General features: G+C 47.0%; 2 protein-coding genes across 6 annotated transcripts; one reads left to right on the top strand and one right to left on the bottom strand.

Annotated features, from left to right (window-relative positions):
* Window positions 1-872: 872 nt before the first annotated feature.
* On the bottom strand, window positions 873-13,626 carry znf609a (zinc finger protein 609a). Of its 4 annotated transcripts, none has more exons than XM_040162251.2 (9): window positions 13,195-13,626; window positions 8,648-9,433; window positions 6,084-6,315; window positions 5,653-5,740; window positions 3,208-5,287; window positions 2,324-2,681; window positions 1,860-2,156; window positions 1,602-1,680; window positions 873-1,176 (listed from the first exon to the last, which is right to left on the bottom strand). In XM_040162251.2, the coding sequence occupies exons 2-8, from the start codon at window positions 9,311-9,313 to the stop codon at window positions 1,607-1,609; spliced, it is 3,795 nt and encodes a 1,264-aa protein (XP_040018185.1). In that variant the 5' UTR covers window positions 9,314-9,433; window positions 13,195-13,626; the 3' UTR covers window positions 873-1,176; window positions 1,602-1,606. The 4 variants fall into 4 exon arrangements, with proteins under 4 accessions (XP_040018185.1, XP_040018181.2, XP_040018180.2 ...); XM_040162247.2 differs by having other exon boundaries at window positions 1,611-1,680; window positions 8,648-9,449; window positions 13,195-13,302; XM_040162246.2 differs by having other exon boundaries at window positions 1,611-1,680; window positions 13,195-13,301.
* Window positions 12,715-15,401, top strand: LOC120808917 (uncharacterized protein CFAP97D2). 2 transcript variants are annotated; one of them, XM_040162260.2, is made up of 5 exons: window positions 12,715-14,057; window positions 14,180-14,260; window positions 14,326-14,438; window positions 14,764-14,947; window positions 15,144-15,401. In XM_040162260.2, exons 1-5 carry the CDS (start codon window positions 13,965-13,967, stop codon window positions 15,222-15,224), a joined length of 552 nt encoding a protein of 183 aa, XP_040018194.1. In that variant the 5' UTR covers window positions 12,715-13,964; the 3' UTR covers window positions 15,225-15,401. The 2 variants fall into 2 exon arrangements, with proteins under 2 accessions (XP_040018194.1, XP_077939231.1); XM_078083105.1 differs by having other exon boundaries at window positions 13,794-14,057; window positions 15,127-15,284.
* Window positions 15,402-19,521: the final 4,120 nt, after the last annotated feature.

The raw sequence follows: 19,521 nt of genomic DNA, 5'->3' as shown, positions 1-19,521 counted from the left end.
CCTGTGACCTGTTCTTTAGGTCAGAACATCTGGATCTGTGAAAAGGAAAAACGGAACCGCGGTTCCTCTGGAAATACAGGCAGAGAACATCTGGAAATGCAGTTAATAATTAAACTTTTGAGTTTATCCATTTTTAAAGTAAAGATTTGACAGAGTCTGCAGATTTTTATCTAATGTTTTTTAAACCAAAACTAGTGAAAGAAAAATGGCGTCAAAGCTGAAATGTTGTTGTTCAACCTTAAATACACATTCCTACAAAATCATGATGGGTGAAAGGGGGACAACGGAGGTGGGGGAACGTGACGACATATTATGTAACCATAATAGTCCAGTAAAATTGGAGTGAAAAGATGTTGGAGGGTAATGAAGACTTTTTTTGAGATCTCAGCGCTGATTAGCTGAGACCCGTCCCGTCAAAGATGTGTTATTGAAAAGATCTCTATGTCACCTTTTGTCCTCGTCTCAATCTGAGCTCACAAGTGCTGCCCCACCCCTTAATCAAATTTATACGAATCTTTACGATTCACAAGGACATTATGATTTTAAAAGTTTGCAGGTAGGAGTACAAAGGCTAAAGATCCCAAATTAATCAGTTAATTCATTAATCTGACTGGAAAATCTTTGTGTGAAAGATGTCATGAAAAAACAAAAATGGCGACGGCCATGTAGTTGGGGCGGACTCGATGACATCACAATGACAGTCTATCTCCTAAACACATCGACGATTTCATCCCGGAAGTTATTATTTTTTCAAAATGGAGGTTTTGAACTTGCATGTAATTCCAGGAGGTGTTCAGCAACAAGTGAAACAGCTGTGATAATCGACCAATCAAAGGTCGATGATCACAAAGAAGAGGCGGAGCTTGGCACCGTTCACCAGCTACAGGTTTAATATCAGATCAACAACAGTAGAAAAACAGGCGGAGGCTACCAGACAAAAGAAGAGTAGGAAATCCAACAGGCTCTTTAAAATAATTCCTCTGTACAGTATTTACACACACACAAACGCGCGCACACACACACACACACACACACACACACACACACACACACACACGAGGAGTCTGGGGATGCAGCCCTCTGATTGGTCCATCCTCCGTCCAAAGTATTTTTATTTTCCTGTGAAGCTGAGACACCCAGGCGAAGGTGTCGAGTCCATAGGTCAAAGGGTACAGTCTGGAGGTAGGGGGGGGGCGTAGTAACGTGAGGAGAAAATAAACATCACATTTACATTACAGGTCATTTGTTTTTATATATATATATATATATATATATATATACACACACAAAAAATATCTAAAATATATCCATCATGATATATATGACATACATGATCAGTGATGATCTAATCATTTTCTTGGATTGTTTCTGTCAGCTTTAAGACTGAAGAGACTTTAAAAGAACATCAAAACCGTCACTGGTTCTTATCCAGTCTAGGACGGGAAGGGGGGGGGGGGGGGGGGGGCGCTTCCTTAGCTGAGTCAGCAGTCATGACTGAAAACAACAATGCTCGTGCAGACCTTTGACCTCTGGTGTTCAGCCACCTCCAACACTGGGGGGCTTTGAGGTTCTGACCACCTGGTGGACAGAGTGGGTCTCACCTGTCTCACCTCCGCGAGGGGGGGTACATTGACGGAGCCGATGCTTGTTGACTCGCAACGATGGCTGAGGAGGAGAGGCCTGAGAGACAGAGAGAGGGAGACAGACGGGCAGGTAGAGGGGGAGATAGACAAGTAGAGACGCAGGATATGGGGAGACAGACAGGCAGGTAGACAGAGATGACGTCATAGTTTTACTGAGGAGCTGAGAATTGAATGAGTTGAACCGAATGTGAATAAAACAAGCGCTCCCTGTCTCACCTGAGGCGTAGGACAGGTCGTACTGCCCCGACAGTAAAGGGTAGCTCAGGTGGTGGTGCGTGGGCAGCATGCGCTGTGAGGGGGACGACTTGGGCCCCTCCCTCTCCCGCTCGTGGGGGGGCTTGGCATCCTGCGTGGAGGGGGACTTGCTCTTGTACTGGCTGGCGTGCTGCTGCAGCAGCTCCAGAGCTTTGGCCTCCCCGGGGGGCTTCACCGTCGGGCTGGAGCGGGAGGGCTTCTCCATCTCCTCCTTGGTCCCGTACGAGGGGAAGGAGTAGCCTGGCGGCAGGTAGGAGCCTGGGGACGGAGAGCAGACTGAGAGGGGGAGGGGCTTGTCTCCACAGAAACCATGACACTAAATCACTGTTTCTGCTCAGTACTTGTTTGTGTGATTTAATTATAATAAACCAATAACATGGTGCATTATGGTAATTCATTTCAACATAAGAGTTTCTAACTCTTACCGGGGTAGTTCTGCATCATGACTGAGGGCATGCCCCGGTAGCCTGGGGGGCCCGGCTCATAGCCGTAGGCGTAGGGGCCGTGCATGTAGGGCACGTAGCCCTGGTGGTGCTGAGCCATGGGGGAGGAGAACTGCATGTGCGGGTGGGCGTGCGGGTGGGGGGGCTGACGCGCCTCCTTCCCCCCCACCCGGTGCTCCTCCGGGGGCAGCTGAGTCCTGCCTTCACCCCCCCCCTCCTTCCTCTCCTCCTTGCTCTTCCTGTCGCGCTCCTCCTTCCACCGCTGCTCCTCCTCCGGCGGCTTGGGGGCTTCAGAGTACTTGTTGGGGTAAACGTAGGGCCAGAGGCGCGAGTCCGGCTCCTGAGGGGGCAGAGCAGAGGTTAGTGGAGATGCTAGTTAGTTTTAATTTTGGGGAACAAAGTCAATACATTTAGTGGCAAATTATATAAAGTCACAGTTTAATAGTTGCTGCTGAACAGGCTTTTTCTGAATCATGTTTTTTTTATTTTCTGCATTTGATTTGATTGGATCTCAGGTCAAAACACAAGAAATGAATTTGTGTTGCAACTAGTGAACAGGAAGTAACAATATTGAGGAGGACTGAGGAGGACGAATACTTCTCTGGTAGAATCAGCGTGTAGCCCCACCATAAAGCATCTCCTGCTTTATGGTCTGTTTGACTCTGAATGGACCATAATTTACTAAATGATCATGCTTTATTGAAGAAGACTTGAGACCATGAACTCATGTTTACTGAGGGAATAAATCAAGAGAAGTAGTCATTTTCCCCACATACTTCTTTGTGACCAGAGGAGTCCTCCTGGTGGTCAGTATATCCTGTATATTAGAGCAACTGAAGGACGTGCCGTGTTAGAGCTGCAGTTACCTGTCTGTACCACATGGCGGGCTCTACACCTGCCAGCCTGCCCTGCTCCACTGCCGGCCTGGCCTCTTCTTTCCCATGATGCCGTGCTTCGCTCAGCTTCATCTTTAAACCCTCAGGCTGTGCGGTGGGCGCCTTCTGCTCCTCTCCCTTTGCCATGATGACGGACTTGGAATGCTCCGCGGCCAGCGGGTCCTCTTTGGACTTGGCTGGGTTGTTTCCCACCATGGCACCCAGGTCAGTGAGGCTGGGGGCCCTGGAGAGGTTGGAGGGCACCAAGGCCTTCTGCTTCCACTCCTCCTTACCGCAGGCTTCCCACTCTTTGCTCTCAGCCTTCTTGTCAGCCAGCCGCTGCCGGTCGTCGCACTGCTGGCGGTAGGCGGGGTTAGAGGCCAGCAGGTGGGCGTGGTAGGCCTGGTCGGTAGAGTAAGGGTATGGGGGGACAAAGTACTGGTTGTAGTAGAGAGGCTGGGCGTACATGTTGGAGCGCTGCTGGATGACTGACGGCTGTTGAGGCCCCGCCTCCACCTTCCTCTCCTCCGGAGGCTCCACCTTCAGTTTGACCACCTCCTCCGGCGGGGGCGGCAGCTCCTCCTCCTCCTCCTCGACCTTCACCTGGGCTCCCCCCACGTAGGATGGCGCTGCTGATGGCACTTCTGGGCTCGGGTTGGGGGAGTAGTAGGAGTCGTAGTTGGGGTAGTATGGTGACTCCTTGCTGGAAGGCTGGGGGGGAAACAGGGCCTTCTTGGCCCCCTCGCGAGCCCCCAAGTCAGGCTCGGATTTGACCTTCACCCCCTCCCCTCTGCCCTCACCGTCCTCCCCGGCGTCTGAGATGTCAGAATAGGCGGGGCTGCCGGTCTCGCCGTTCTGGTTGGGTTGAGGCCCGAGGCCCGCCTCCATCCGGCTGGCGGCGCCGATGGACGGGCTGGGCGCGTTGTCCGAGAAGCTGTAAACCTTGTCGGCCTCGGCCTTGATGCTGGCCAGCCGGCTCTGGTGGGTTTCTGTGGAGCCGTTAAGCAACGGGTCACATATGTCAGAGTACGGGCTCCGTCCCTCCTCCGCCCTCCCCCCCTTACCATTGGGACTGTCCCCTTCCTTCCCTCCCTCCCTCTTCCTCTTCTTTTTCTTGTCCTTGACGAGGGTGGGGCTGGAGGCGGGGTCCACCAGAGGCGGGGGTTTGGACTGGAGGCCCTTCAGCTGGGGGCTCTTGGGGACGGGGTGTACCACCGAGCCCATGGCGGGGGAGGACGCCTGCAGAGCATAGGGCGAAGGGGTGCTGGGCCGGCCCTGCTTTGTGCCCTTCTGGGTCAGTTTGTCAGCTCTGCCTCCGGGCGCCATCTTCTTTGACTTCCTGTCGTCCATTCCATCGTTGCTTGCATCGTCCGTGAAACATGCCGCTTCCTCGCCGCCTTCCGTCCCTTCAGGCACCGCCTCCTTCTTCTTCGGCCTGGACGTGGTCCTCCCCGGCGAGGGCGCGTCAAAACCCCGGCCCTTAGGCGTGGCGCAGCGGGCGGGGGAGATGGCAGCGCCGTTACAGCAGGCGGGGTCCGGGTGCGGGGGGGCAGAGTCGTCGCCGTATTCGCTGTCCGCGTCCTGGTCCAGCCGGACGTCGTGGTCGTTGTGGGCCCGGGCCTGATGGTACTTGAGGCCGTTGATGTGCTTGTACTTCTTTTTGCAGCTGGGGTGGGGGCAGTCGATGAGCACGGGGGAGGGGCAGCTCCGGTCCGGGTGCGTGGCGGGCGGCGGGTCACACGTGGCCCCGCTGGAGTTGGTCCTCATGTGCTTGGAGGCCTTGGTGTCCTCGGAGCTGGAGGTGGGCTCCATGTCGAAAGCGGGCTTGGTCCTCCTCTTGGCGGTGGAGGGGCTGGCCTTGGGGTCCTCGCCGGCGCCAGCCGTCTGGCTGCCTCTTCGCCCTTTGCTATTAGCGGCAGCTGCGCCGCGGGTCTTTCCCGTGCCGCTGCTGCCTCGGTTGTCAGAGGAGTTGCTGTTGTCGTTGAGCGCCGTGTAGCTGCCGGGGCGCATCCTCTTCCCCCGGCCGCGGCCGCTACGCATCTCCACGTCGCTGGACGGAGACTCGCAGAACCTGAAAAGGAAGTCCAAATATTTTGTCATTAACGCCTTAAACCGGACGACAGCGCACAAAACACATCAAGATGTTTAAGCGTCAATTAATGCACCGTAATGATTGTCAAGAATGAAGAGGTCTAAAATATTGGATTTGAGCTGATAAACATTTACTCACCTGTAGATTTTAACACGGTTTCCAAAACCTACTACTTATCCGTCCTTATGCGATCCTCAGACATGTAAACAGCGTTGTACTTACACAACATTTGTGTCACATGATGCAAAAACCCAGAGGTGCAGGACCAAACGTGATCACGTCCTTCTGGCGTCGCCACAGCATCGCAACGCTGTCCCGCGGTGTGTGTAGCGCGGTGTGTGTACCTGGGGGGGGCCCAGTCGTGCCGGGTGCAGTCCAACAGGGTTCCCACGTAGGTTTTGTTCCTCCAGGTGACGTTAACAACCAGCATGCCTGAAGAGAGACAACCACGGCAGGAAAGACAAGTAATGGGGACGCCATCTCGGTTTAAGGGCTGTGTGAGTCACATTATCATTAATGTAGTAACTGTTTGGCGTGGTTTCATTTGATTTGTTTCATCACTTGGAGGTGAAGGTCTATTCCTACTCCTCCTCCGGAATCAGGTGTAAGCTAAGTGTATATCTTTAAGTACTTTTCGGACAAAAATAACATCATTAATTCCTTATTTGTTCCTGAATAACTATACAATAAATAAACACTTCAAGGGTTCTGTCAATAGATGAAAACGTTATCTGATCTGATATCTCCACCTGAGTGGAGGCTGTATCAGTCTTACCATCCTCCGTCTCCTGCCACACGATGCCCTCCAGGTTGACGCTGGTGCCTGGCTCACAGGGTCCCAGGCACTCCGGCTCCGTCGCCAGCGCCGCGTCCGCCGTGTTCACTGCCACCGAGCGCGTGCGAACTATGATCTGCTCGCACGGAGACGAGATGTCGCTGATGGGGCCGGGAGTGAGGAGGTGAAGAGGTGGAGGAGGCGGAGCAGGGGCAGAGAGAAGAGACTCCATCTGTGGGGAGAGAGACGATGTCACTGGTACGTTGATCCACACAACGTGGTCGAGGTCACTCGTTCTCACCGATTAACATTAACCACCAGATATGTAAATAAAGTTTTGATGTTGTGAAGTTGGAAGCCTCGCCAGCCGTACCATGTGACTAATTCAGGAAATGGTTCACAGGTTTGGCGTGCGATTCGAAACGCAATGGATAAATATCAAGATGTTTTTTCATTCTGCGTTCACACCAAAAGCAAAGCAAATTATTTGCACAAGTAGATTCCAGGCAAAGTCAATTCACAGACGCGAATGGTTGTGAAGGAAGCAAATGTTCAACAGGCAGCGCGGAGGACGCAACGTGAAAGATGCGAAAAAGCGGATGGAGCAAAGCGAATAAATCACATTTTTTTGCCCAATGCCTGTAAGTTAGCTGGTGTCCGACAGTTGAGTCATTTCCACAACAAGTATAGAGCAAAAACAGTGTTTATTTCTATGGTGGAATAGAGAAATGATAACTGTCTTTATGGAGACAAGCCACGCCCCCTTTCCGGCACATATGAAGCAAATGAAGGCTAATTAACTACAAGTTGCGCGAGTAAAGCGCGGCGAAAATGAAGACACACAAGCACATTTACAGACACAATATCTATGATTTGATTTGTGTATTGAAATCAAACATCATACATTATTTTATTCAATTCAAAGCATTAAACCAAAGCAATAATGGTGTCATTATATCACTGCCTGCTTTACATGTTTCGCAGTGGAGCGAATGAAGCCTCGGCCCATGAGGGAACCTGTGGATGGAAGCCTCTATGCTTCATCTCGCCATCACTAGTATTTAGTCAACAGGAGAACTCGTAGCGTTAGCAGCACAGCTAACGGCTAACAGCTAACCAATGGAGGCTAACTTGAATTGTGTATTTTTGTGAATAAAAAACAATGACTGACTAGAACATGTTTGAGTTCAAAGTCTGAAGGAGAGCTTTGAATGTCACACAAAACCAATGTGATTATTGATCGACAGCAAACGACGGAGCAATTGTTAGAAATATGAGACGTTTCAATCAATCAGATCAATAACAATCAGAGGAAACAGTCAGACTCCCAGCAACCAAAACCTGCCAACACCTGATGAAGCAATGCATTCTGGGAGTTTAAACACGTCTCTGTTTAAAGCTGCAGCGAGGTTGCCAGGTAACCGTCGAAAAGAGGATGAAAAATGTCCACACTGTAAGCGGACAGGTTTCCTAAAGTGAAAACAACTCTTTTCCATTCACTCCCATTTTTGGGGGACGGATGAAGAAAAGTAAAGAGGCCTTTTGTGACAAACCACAAACCATCAAGCAGGAACAGAATTACTGTTGAAGCAAATTTCACAAATTACATTATCGATGAACGGGCTCCGATTAGAACACGCGTGTGTGCGACCATGCACATGAACGGATGAGCTCACTGCTTCAGCCACCGGCTCGGAGGGCATCGCCGTGGTTACAAGACCCCGCTTTCATGAAAAAACAACATCTGGAACGTTGGGAAACTCCCTCCAACCAACCCACCCTCTTGGGTGGGTTGGTTGGAGGGAGGGAGGGGTCTGTTTTACAACGGCATTGGCTGGTTCAAGTTCCAGTATGACGAGGTCTGCCATGTGGGAATCACCTCATCATATCCCCCCCTCCCTCAGCACAGGTATTCCCATCTTGCACTTCGCATCTAAGTCCTACTTGCTTCTCGGTCTCTCAGACAGTAAGAGGTGATGACATCATCATCAAAACGCAGAACCACCACAGTGGCAGCATTGCAACGGCAATATTTAAAATGTCTCTGATGCAATAAATAAATACATGGGAAAAAAACCAATGCAAAGCAGAACCGTTGAATTTCAGCTACAAGTCCAAACACGGCACAGCATCTAATTAGCTACAGCCGTAAGGAGCAGGCACCTTTGGACAAATGTAATGACCTGATTTGACTGTAAACACAAATAAAGTTGTAATTTTTCTCACGTTGATTATAACATGTATGCTGAAGAGCGTACTCTCCCTCAATACGCCGTGTAGAGAACAACGAGCTGAACACGCAAGACGACGCTTCAGATAAAAAGATACTCTGCAATAGTTATCAAATTATTCTCAATATAAAGTAATTGTCACACTGCTGCTTAAGAGAGATCTTGGGTTGCATTGTGGGAAATGTAGGATCCAATTGGGTTGGAGCATGACTCCTTCTCCGTTGATCAATCTGTCGATATTCAATGTAGCAATATCCATACGCCACTAAGCTAACCACACCTGTCCGTCAAAACCTCGGAAAATGACTGACTTGCAATTTTGAACCCCCTTACCTTCACGCAGAGCGCTTTTTTGAGATTCCGGCAGTCGCCGCTGTCTGGCTCTTCCATCGTCATGCCAATGGGTTGGCCAACCGTGTCCAGCACCATGTCGCCAAGCTGCTCGGCTACGGCCGACTCGGGCGGGACGGGGGCCACCGACGCCTTCTCTGGGCCGAGGGCTCCCGGAGTCACCGCCTCGATCTTCTCTTTCTTAGCTTTCCCAGAAACCCCGTCTTTGTCCTTTTTCACCGCGGGAAGGGTACGGGGGGGTTTGCCAGACTTGTCGGCCCCCTTGGTTGGGGTTGTAAGGTTGGGGTTCTGGCCGGGCGGGTCCCCGGGGGCCCGACCCCGAATCTCTTTCTTGGCTCCTTCTGGGGCCTTGGCGCTTTCCTTGGAGTTCTTACTACGTTTGGATTTGGCTTTGCTCTCTTTAGCCTGCACGGCGGCTACCGGGCTAACATAGTTGATGTTGTCAGCTAAAGCAGCTACGGGGAGGCCTGCCATGCCCCCCCCTCCCTCCTTGCCGCTGGACATCTCCAGCTTGTCCTTCTCCAGGTCGGCGTCCAGGTCGATGATGAGGTTGCCCACGCCGATGTCCCACTCGTCGCCGCTGTCGTACGCCTCCACCGCGTTGGAGTCCACACCTTTCCCGCCTGCAGGGCCGCTGCTGAGGGACATTTTAGTAGGAGCGTCCCAGAGCGTTGCAGGGGGGGCCAGGGGAGGGCGTGCTCCTCCCAGCCGCAGGACGCCTCCTCAGGGCCGGGCCCCGCGCCTCCTCCCGGCTCCCCACATCGTCTCCTGTACACAGGACAGACTAGAGGTTACACAGGAGGAGAGCTTCAGTCACAGATCCACTTCCACTGGGTTCCAGGTGAGGACCGATTCATATTAACACTGTTTAGGAACTGCTTGAAAAAAAAGGAAAAAAGGAAGACACTTTAATAAAAATGCACGCACGCACACACAATATCAAACAACAACTTGTGCCCAACAGAGGAGCGGTGTCTGTTTGGAGGGTTTTTGGTTTTGAAAAATGTAATACAAGTTAGATCAGAAAACGATTTAATGCAAAGTTGGTCGAGCTGCTGGTATTGCCTCTGGTGGCAACACTAGCAGCCACAACAGCTAACGCGCTAACAAGGTAATCCGCTAACTAGCTAACAACCTAACTCCGGACGAGTTAGCCAGCTAGCAGTGAACAACTGTTCAGGTGGCCGCAACTAATGATTATTTTGATTAATCAATGAATCGGATTAACAAACAGCATTAAAAAGCTTTAATTTCCAACCCTTTATTCTAAAACAGCAAATTCAGCTTTTTAACCAAAAGACAGACACGGGAGGACAGATGGAGGACGTTTGAGATCATGTCTCACTTTTACTCCTTGAGAACAGACAGCAAAACCAGTGCCCCTGGATATCATTGATACCAACGGGGTTCCCCTCACGTAGAACCAGTTCCGGTCTAGACAAGGTGGACGTTCACAACTTAGGCGGTATTACTCCCCGTGATACCACCTCAGTGTGTCTCGTCTAGAAGCTGACAGGAAGCGGATGGAGAGTCAGAGGAAGGTGAGGATTTAACGTGAGCTCCAGACGTCTGGACGCTGTGCATTCACGGCAGACAGTGGAGGGGGAAACATCTGGACCGCATCTATCCAGATGAATCACTGTGGAGGTGATAAACTGGGCCAGGAGGAATCAGGGTTTGTGTTATGTGGCTGAAAACTCGTTCAGACAGTGAACCCTAACCCTCCAAAAGGCAACTAAACCTGCGTAAACCCACGTCAGGCAGAGGTGTCCTGGCCGTAGCCTGCATTGAAAAGAAGCAGTGAGGTCAAAATGGCGTTAACATCTTGGTTTATATTACAACCAGTAAACAGAAAGCCATATTAGGACCAAGGAGCCACGACTCAGGTAGAGACCTGCCAATCAGCCTGCAGCCCCGCCCTAAAGAATCACCTGCTTTATGGTCTGTTGGACTCTAAATGGACCATCATTTACTAAATGAACATGCTTTATTGAAGGAGACTTGAAACTGGAGATTAAACCATATACCTGTGTTTACTGAGGGAACAAATACAGAGCGCAGTAGTCATTTTCTCATAGACGTCTATAGGACCTGAGGAGTCGCCCCGTTGGTCAGATAATGCTTAATTGCTTCAGGTCATTGATTTTATACTTTGCATTAAAGCATTTTCATAGCGTAATTTTCAGCTTTAACAACCGTATTCAGAAAGACTTTGAGCCCCAGTTTTTTGTCCAAACAACGTTCAGCTTGGAAATGAGAACTTCAATGACAGAACAAATATGATCCAATACGTCACCAACAAACTCCAGGAGTCAATGTGACGGAGGCATAACGTCTGCTGAAGGGTCAGGACTCTGATCTTTGATGTCAAATACTGTTGTTGGTTTACTTATGATGTGCTGCTCCATTGCTAATGTCTAGTCTCAGGACTCACAGACAATAGGACGGATGTATTTACATCAATGAGTCTGAAGGGAGAATCCCTCACAGATTCAGCTGCCTGCCTTCTGATTGGATAATAGCTGACATCAGTCATCTGATAGTCACACTCAAAACCACAATGGCTGTGTCCATTTATAAAGAACCAGTCATTAGCCAGGCTTAATGGAATTAAGAGATATCTGTGGCCTAATGCAACATCACGCCTGATATCCCTCTTGAAAAGATGATATAGTCTCAACAGAAGATATAATTTATTTTTGGAAATGTGGCAGCCTTACTCTGAGAACATGGGTTCAACACGAACAGCACTCAATGAAGAAATATGAAAAATTATTTGAGGTGATTTGATGATTTGAGACAGTCGGCTCTAAAATGTTTTTGACGGAGAAAACTTTTTGTGAGTTGTACGGAGAAGAAATAGAGAAAAGAAATAATAGAAATTGATTGTCAATCGTAATGGACCTAAGTGGACGTTTTAGTGTTCATCATAGTGTCTGTTTACAAACCACCAAGGCAGCTAACTCCCCAGAACACAACGCCGAGAGAAGGAATTTAGTGGGAAAGTGGACAAAGCGATGGGATCATACAGGTCAACAGAAGTGGGAGGCTGTGAGTCCCACCAACACCCCGACCATTTCACATACGTCCAAGGGTTCAGTGGTTCTCATTCACAGAATCCTTCATGCAGTGAAGAACCGAAGAAGGTGGACAGCTCACTTTGGGACGAATGAATGGAAATCACTTTGGGGATTTACCAGGAAACTATTACACCGAGAAGTGAGATCCTTCTAGGCTATGAAATCATGCTTTTACAAACTATATACAAGGCATGTATGTAGAAATGTATATATATATGTATATATACACACACACACACCTCATGAGTGGAATTTTTATTATAAGCAAAAAATCAATCACTTTTTGTATAACATCTGCTGCAAAGACATGATAAATCGTAAAATTAACCTGGTGGCATCATGTAGTTAGCCGTATTACTGACTAGCACATGTGGTCAATAAACAAAGACTATGCGTTAAAGGATGATATTACATGGAAAGGAGGGGGATATGCATATGTGTACACGTACAGAACCACAACATCGCCTCCCCCAGACCCAATGAGCTAGCTAACCTAGCTACCGTTAGCTGAATAAATCGGTGAGCTAAGCTAGCGGCGGCTGACTCGTCGCTGGTGCCGGTTTTAGCACTGCCCCATCTTAGCGCACTGCTCACACGCACAATACCAGCGGCATCAGCTGACTGACATTAAGACCAAACGCCCTCACTGACTTTCACGTATGGCCACAGCACCAAACGATGTCCGAGGCCCGCTACGAGGCTAACTGGATCCATTATCGGACGCATCGCTGCTTCGATCAGAAGGTGGACATTTTTTCGGTTTAACTTTGCGAAAAAATGTCATTCCACACAAAAATAACATTACAGGTGCAGTTTGTTTAAACTGTTGACCTAACGTCCTATTTTGTCGTGTGATGGGACAAAAAAAGCCTATGCGGCGCTGTCAGAGCCGTGCATCCATTATCGGACAAACGTTTTGCGAATCCCTTGGTCACCCAGAATTTACCCCCCCCCCCCCTCCTCCCATCCACCACAGTTCTCCTATGTCGGCAAAACTACATTTGAGAATAATTAAAGCGCTTATTTAGAGTTTCGGAAGTGTTACAAAAGCTTGGAAACGTGCTAAACGTGTCGGTGTTGAATGGAGTAATGGTAAGCTAGACTGTTAACAAAACGTGAATGTTACATCCCAATGGCACCACCGTATCCTAGCAACCGTAGCCATTAAAAGCAGTGTGACTGACCGTAATACGAGCAGGGAAACGGCGTATATTACTATATTGAAAGGGGAAATGAGCAGGTTAAATGTTTAAGCAAACGAGCAGGAAAAACTGAGATGTGTCCGATAATGGACGCTTAGCTCCTTCGGTCGCTCCAGACAAAGACAGCAGTTAGCTAAAGCTGTGCTAAAAAGCTAACCCAGGGGTTCGCTTGTTAGCATGCTGTCGCTGGTGTTAGCATATTAGCTCAGCGTCAGCTAGCTCAGCAAGCTATTCCACGTCTACTTACCCCGTTTTAGGTCCCGATCCGGCCAACGATCATGTACACCCCATAGGTTCCGATAATCCCGGTTGAACACCACGCAAACGGTAAAAGCGCCCAGAATAACGCGCGTATCTGTCGGTTGCAGAGAGTGAGACAGTCAGAGTGCTTGCGGCTCACTGGACCGCAGCCATCACACGGTCACATCCCGGAGAACGCGTCTAAGCAGCGGGAAACACTGACATTCTGGACTCAGTTCTCGGGCCCGGATGATGATGGTAGAATTAGTCCCAGGTAGTCCATGACTGGATGTGGTATTCCCAGGGGGGCGGGGTCCAGGTTATGGTTAAAGCCCTTCACACAAAACACACTCAGAGAGACGGCCCGCAGACAGACAGGCTAAATGGCTGATATGGTTCAATGGGAGAGAAACCCCGGAACGCCGGATCATTGGAGTCACTGGATTGGAGTCATTACAATGTGAACTGGAGTCACGCACCGCAGAGGATAAATAGATGGCCCAGCCAACAATGGGCGAGATACACCTTGACTTTGTGACTTTAAAAAACACCACACATAAAAAAAAGGTTTGTGTGTGTGCCTCCTCAGCGCAGTAATAATTAATAGGAAATTTAGCTGGCCCAGATAAAGAGGGGTACATCTCCATGGCGACAACCCCCAGGCCTGCAAACAAACAGACAAACACACACACACACACACACACCACACACACGCACAACTCCTGCTTAGTCTGACTGACACTTGAAGAAGTGAGTGTGACCCATCAGAGGAGCAGCATGCACAGATCTTACCAGCCGCTAAAGCCTGTCACCAACCGATACCTGCAGCAACGATGGGACCTCAACCAGTACGAGCACCACCGCAGGAAGGTAGTGGACAGCGAATGGGGAACCGGGTGGTGGAGGATTGGGGAGCAGCGGGTGGTAAAAGGACTGGGTGTTTGAGAACCAGGTGGTGGAGTTTAGTTAAATACCTGTGTTTATCTGTCCAGGTGAGCTCAACCCTCCCAGTAGTGGACAACAAGGGCATGAGGACGCCAGCTCACATCCAACTAAAACTGAAAAAACTGCCGGTCAGTCAAGTTTACACACACGCACTTACACACACTCAGTTCTAATTCTTGGTCTCCTAATGCAGGACGATCGTCAGTCCATCATCGACAGAGATAACCGGCTCCTGGCCTCCAAACTGGCCAACATAGTTTGCTCTGAAGGTCTGGTGGACCATTGGAACCAGTACAGCCTAAAGAGGTGAGGACCTGTTCGCGCGGAACGCTGCATTATGTCATGTTACGCCATGTTGCGTCTTGTTACATCGCGTTACGTCGTGTTGTGTTGCGTTGTGTTACATTCTGTTACGTCGCGCTACGTTGTATTACGTCTTGGCACGTCATGTTACGTCGTGTTGTGTCTTGTTGCGTCTTGTTGCGTCTTATTAGGTTGTGTTACGTTGTGTTACGTCTTGTTACGGCACGTTACGCCGTGGCACACTTTGTTTGTCTGCATGTAGGAGTTTTTAAAATATTAGTGTACCTCTCGTAACTGTATGAACGGTATACTACCACTTCCTCCTCAGTCTGAACGGCGACAAGAGAAGGGAGGAGCTTCTGCTGGTTGGCCATCAAAACCTGGCCATCCACCGGCGGATCACGTCCTGCCAGTCAGATTATCGCCGTCAGATTTGGTGGGACGACTGGGAGAGGACGCAGCGCCGGCGGGATGACATTTCCCAGCATCCTCGGGAGCTTGCGGGGAAACAGGTCAGTCCAATCCTGAGTGTGAAGGTTTTGGAAAAAAACACAAAGAGAGCAATTTCTGAAACTCTAATAGAAATCTGATCCACATAATCCATTCCAGTGTCAGAAAGCAGCGATAAGATACTGAGATCTGAATTAATGCTGGACCGCTGCTGCTTTCCTGAGGATAAACCCTGAAGCAGTGTGTGTGTGTCCTCAGAGGAAGGTGAAGTTTGCAGCAACAACAACAGAGAAACCTGGGACACAAAAAAACTCCTCAAAGTGTCCTCAGCGTTCATGAAGAAGTGGCGGCCATGTTTGTTTCATCTTCATGGGAGGAGCTTAAGAAGAGCAAATACACCTGTTTATGTAAAGCCTTGTATCTTTTAGGATTTGTAGACTTTTGAGTGCTTTCGTGTTTTATTGTTTTACTCCAACTAAAAACTGGATTAATGAATTGTAATAAAACATCAATCCCGTCCTGTGGTTCATCACCTTGGTCATCCACCATGAGCAGGTCTGAATCCTTTCTTTACGCCTCAGTACCCCCAACTCTTTTTTTATGTTCAAATGTGTTTCACTTTGTCAACATATTAGAGTCAATGGATGATTGATTTACAGAGATGATTGAGCATATTTCTTTCATCTATTTTCTCCATTTTTATATAATAAATGAGTCTGTGAATGACGAACCTCCAGAAACCAGAGATGAATAAAGCTCCTGCTGGATCAGAGTGTGAGGACAAAGTCACTAGTAAAGAGAAGTTTAAAGATTAGAGATTAGATACAAATATGAAACTTTATATGAAACCAGTTTATCACTACATTAAGAGGAGCATTTCTTGTAATACGAGCTTTATAGAATCCATCCATTGTCAAACCACTTATCCTGCACACAGGGTCGCAGGAGTCCATCCCAGTCAACTTCGGACAATAGACAGGGTTCATCCTGGATTGGTCGCCAGCCAATCGCATGGCCAACACAGAGACACACATCTACAGGCAATTTAGAGACCCCAATTAACCTGATCCCCAGAGCATGTCTTTGGACTGTGGAAGGAAGCCAGATTACCCAGAGAGAACCCACGCAGACACACGGAAAACATGTATACTACACACAGAAAGGTCATACGGAGGAGTCAAACCCAGGACCTTCTTGATGTGAGGCGACAGTGCTAACCACCACACCACCGTGCCACCCAGCTTTATAGAAAGTTATGGTTAAATAATGTATTAAGTAACGGTCAATTTGGTGAATTTAGTAGTAGTAATACAATGAAATGTAAAAAGTAAAGTTTTCATACCACTCAAGTGTGAAAGAAGAAGAGTTTCATGTCACACTTCATGTCACAGTCTGGGGGTTTCTACTGTTATTTCCTGTTGTCCATATTTTCATGTATTGTATTATTCTCTAATCAATAATCCTTAATTAATAAATAACTCCTAGAGCTACAACATCCCACTAAATTCTCATCTCACGTTAGAGTGAGTTTACCTCCACCAGGTGGCAGTAAATAGCTTCTTCTCTCAGGGACTCCACCCAAGAAGAAGAGCTTCAGAAAACGTACTCCTTCCCTCACCTCCATGGCCTTATACATTCATTACCTCTCGAACACCTCCATTCATTCATTCATCCATCACCTCTCTAACACTTCCATTCATTCATCACCGCTCTAACATCTCCAATCATTCATTCATCACCGCTCTAACGCCTCCATTCATTCATCACCTCACTAACACCTCCATTCATTCATTCATCCATCACCTCTCTAACACTTCTATTCATTCATCACCGCTCTAACACTTCTATTCATTCATCACCGCTCTAACATCTCCAATCATTCATTCATCACCGCTCTAACACCTGCATTCATTCATCACCTCCCTAACACCTCCATTCATTCATTCATCCATCACCTCTCTAACACTTCCATTCATTCATCACCGCTCTAACACCTCCATTCATTCATCACCTCACTAACCCCTCCATTCATTGATATATTCATCATCTATATAACACCACCACTTATTCGTCACCTTTATAACACCTCCATTCATTCATTCATCACCTACGAACACCCTTCATTCACATCATCTCTCTGACGCAACCACTTATTCATTCACTCATTAATCACCTCTATAAACACCGCCATAAAAAAATGTTTATTTAGTACATTTACTGACATACTGCACAAGGTAAGGTACTTGTACTTTACTTCGGTGTGTCCTTCTCATGTTACTTTATATTTTACATCTTAGAGGTAAAAGTTGTGCCTTTTACTGTTCTACATTCATCTTTAATTATTTTACATATTATTAGTCCACTAAATGAAACATCAGTAGCATAAAACGTGATGAAATTCATCAATAAATATGATACTACAACATAATATATATTGGCATTTTGGTATATTTATATGCCCCTTTGTACGTTTACTACTACTTTTAACAAAGTATTTCTACACCTTGATAGTAGTACTTTTATTGAAGTACTTCTTGGGCCTCTAATTAGCGTAGCAGGCATGTGCACAGACATTTTTGGGGGCAGGTGCTCAAACTAAAACAAAAGGGCACCCATCACCAAAATTATTCCTGAAATGAATAATAATAACTGTAATAAAATATACAGTAGGATATTTTCCCGATCCTTCTGCGTTTGGAGTCTCTCTTTTCTTGGCATTGTGCTGTAAATTTTGTAAATGAGATAATTCAATGTTGTGCATAATAATCAAAAGCTGACAACAAACGCACATTTTTTGCAGTGTTGTGGTGTACATTATTGAGCGATAATGTACAGTTGCTGTTTACATTGACCCGAGCGTTCCACATCACTGCACTCTAAAAAAATTCACCGTAAATTAACGGTAACTTACTGGCAGCAAGGACGCCAGGAATTTACCATTATTTTACGGTATAATACCGTAAATGTTTTTGACACTATGTTATCGTAAAATGCATTACAGTAAATTGGCCTGAACTTTACAGTCAATTAACGGTAAAATACTGGCAGCGGATGCCAGTAATTTGCTGTTTTTTTATGGTACACTGCCGTAGAATACAGTATGTTACCGTATAATGGATTACTGTATGTTACCGTAAACTTGTACCAATTTTACTGTCAATTAACTGCAATATACTGGCAGTCGACACTAGTAACTTACTGTTTTATTTACAGTGACCTACCATAATTTCCGGTATGTTGTCGTATATTGGATTACAGTTTGTTACCATAGGATTACTGTTTTTGTGTTATAAATACCAGAATGTTACCGTTTACTTATAACTGTATACTTTTGCATTTAATTCCCCACAAATTAAAGAAAGACAACCAAACTCATTTTGGTCATAGTGTTTGGAGTTTAGTAGATGCCTTCAAGACAAAAATGTTAGACATTTGTAACCAAGATCAAAACATAAAATATGCTGCATGTATACAATAATAAAAAAATGAATCATAAAATTATTAGGAACAAGGTGAACTAACTGCAGCAATACGCTATGGAACACTTTCAATTGACCGCAGCAAATGGCTGGCTTCCTTAATCCAGTGGCTACTGTAAAACAAACCAAAATAAAATATTTAGAAACACTGTCATTGGTAAAATATTAAAATTACAAAGTTGAGGAAGAGAACAACATGTAAGGAAAGAGAATGTTAATCATGCCAGGCAAATAACACTTACCAACGTTACTTGGAGAGACGAGGCAATGAGAAACTCCTCTGATGTTGAACTGCACAGGTGTTCTAGATAAACTGAGATTACGCGTCTGGTTCAGGAGCAGTCGGTCACGATTAACACTCAAATGACTTTTAGGCAATGAACACTTTGAATAATACAAATATTTATAATCTTTACATTCCGGCTACTGAAACGACCGTGAAGGTGACGTTTGGGATAGGGAGGGTGTGCTGTGCAGCACAAGGTCGTCGGTTTGAATCCTGGCTGCTCCCTGTGCCAAGTCGAAGTGCCTCTGAGCAAGACACCTAAACCCCAATTACTCCACATAAATGGGCGTTTTGGATAAAAGTGACAGCTGCATGTATAGTAATGTCCTGTAAGTCAAAGTCATCATCGTATCTCTTGAGATACTCATATCTCATTATGATGACATACAGGACCTGTTTTTCAGTGGCTGACATGGGCTTCCATACATTAACCTACAACAGATCGATTGTGATTCACTGCACTTGTATTTCCACCACTTCATAAAATATATGTGACATGCAGTTGAATTACGGTAGTCTGCTATTATTGTAAATTGACAGCTTTAACTGTTTATTCATGACATTGGCCGTTAATTTACAAGCAAGAGATGTAAATTTAACTGTATGTTACAGTTATTATGACATAAGATACCCGTGTATGTAAAATGCACCGTAAATTTACAGCAATTTGTTACAGTGTGTGTATCACTCAAAGTAACAGGTTAGATTTTGCGCGACCGTTAGTTGATATTTCAGCTTTCAGCTCGGTGGCGATCACCGAAAAAAGACCCGGAAATCCCACAAATGATCGTTTTCAGGCAATGCAAGCTTTCGTAAACGTAGGGGTACAAACTCAGAAGAACAAGAAACAAGGAAGTGCAATTTCATCAAA

Source organism: Gasterosteus aculeatus, chromosome X (assembly GCF_964276395.1).
Source record: "Gasterosteus aculeatus chromosome X, fGasAcu3.hap1.1, whole genome shotgun sequence".
Lineage (NCBI taxonomy): Eukaryota > Metazoa > Chordata > Actinopteri > Perciformes > Gasterosteidae > Gasterosteus > Gasterosteus aculeatus.
This window is presented reverse-complemented; position numbering and strand designations above follow the sequence as displayed.

Coding starts and splice junctions, on each gene's coding strand:
- znf609a (XM_040162247.2), bottom strand. CDS start 9,313: ATGTCCCTCAGCAGCGGCCCTGCAGGCGGGAAAGGTGTGGACTCCAAC. Junction 5,288..5,652: donor CACGACTGGGCCCCCCCCAG/GTACACACACCG, acceptor CTTCCTTTTCAG/GTTCTGCGAGTCTCCGTCCA. Junction 2,157..2,323: donor CATGATGCAGAACTACCCCG/GTAAGAGTTAGA, acceptor CTCCGTCCCCAG/GCTCCTACCTGCCGCCAGGC.
- LOC120808917 (XM_040162260.2), top strand. CDS start 13,965: ATGCACAGATCTTACCAGCCGCTAAAGCCTGTCACCAACCGATACCTG. Junction 14,058..14,179: donor ACGAGCACCACCGCAGGAAG/GTAGTGGACAGC, acceptor TTATCTGTCCAG/GTGAGCTCAACCCTCCCAGT. Junction 14,261..14,325: donor TAAAACTGAAAAAACTGCCG/GTCAGTCAAGTT, acceptor CTCCTAATGCAG/GACGATCGTCAGTCCATCAT.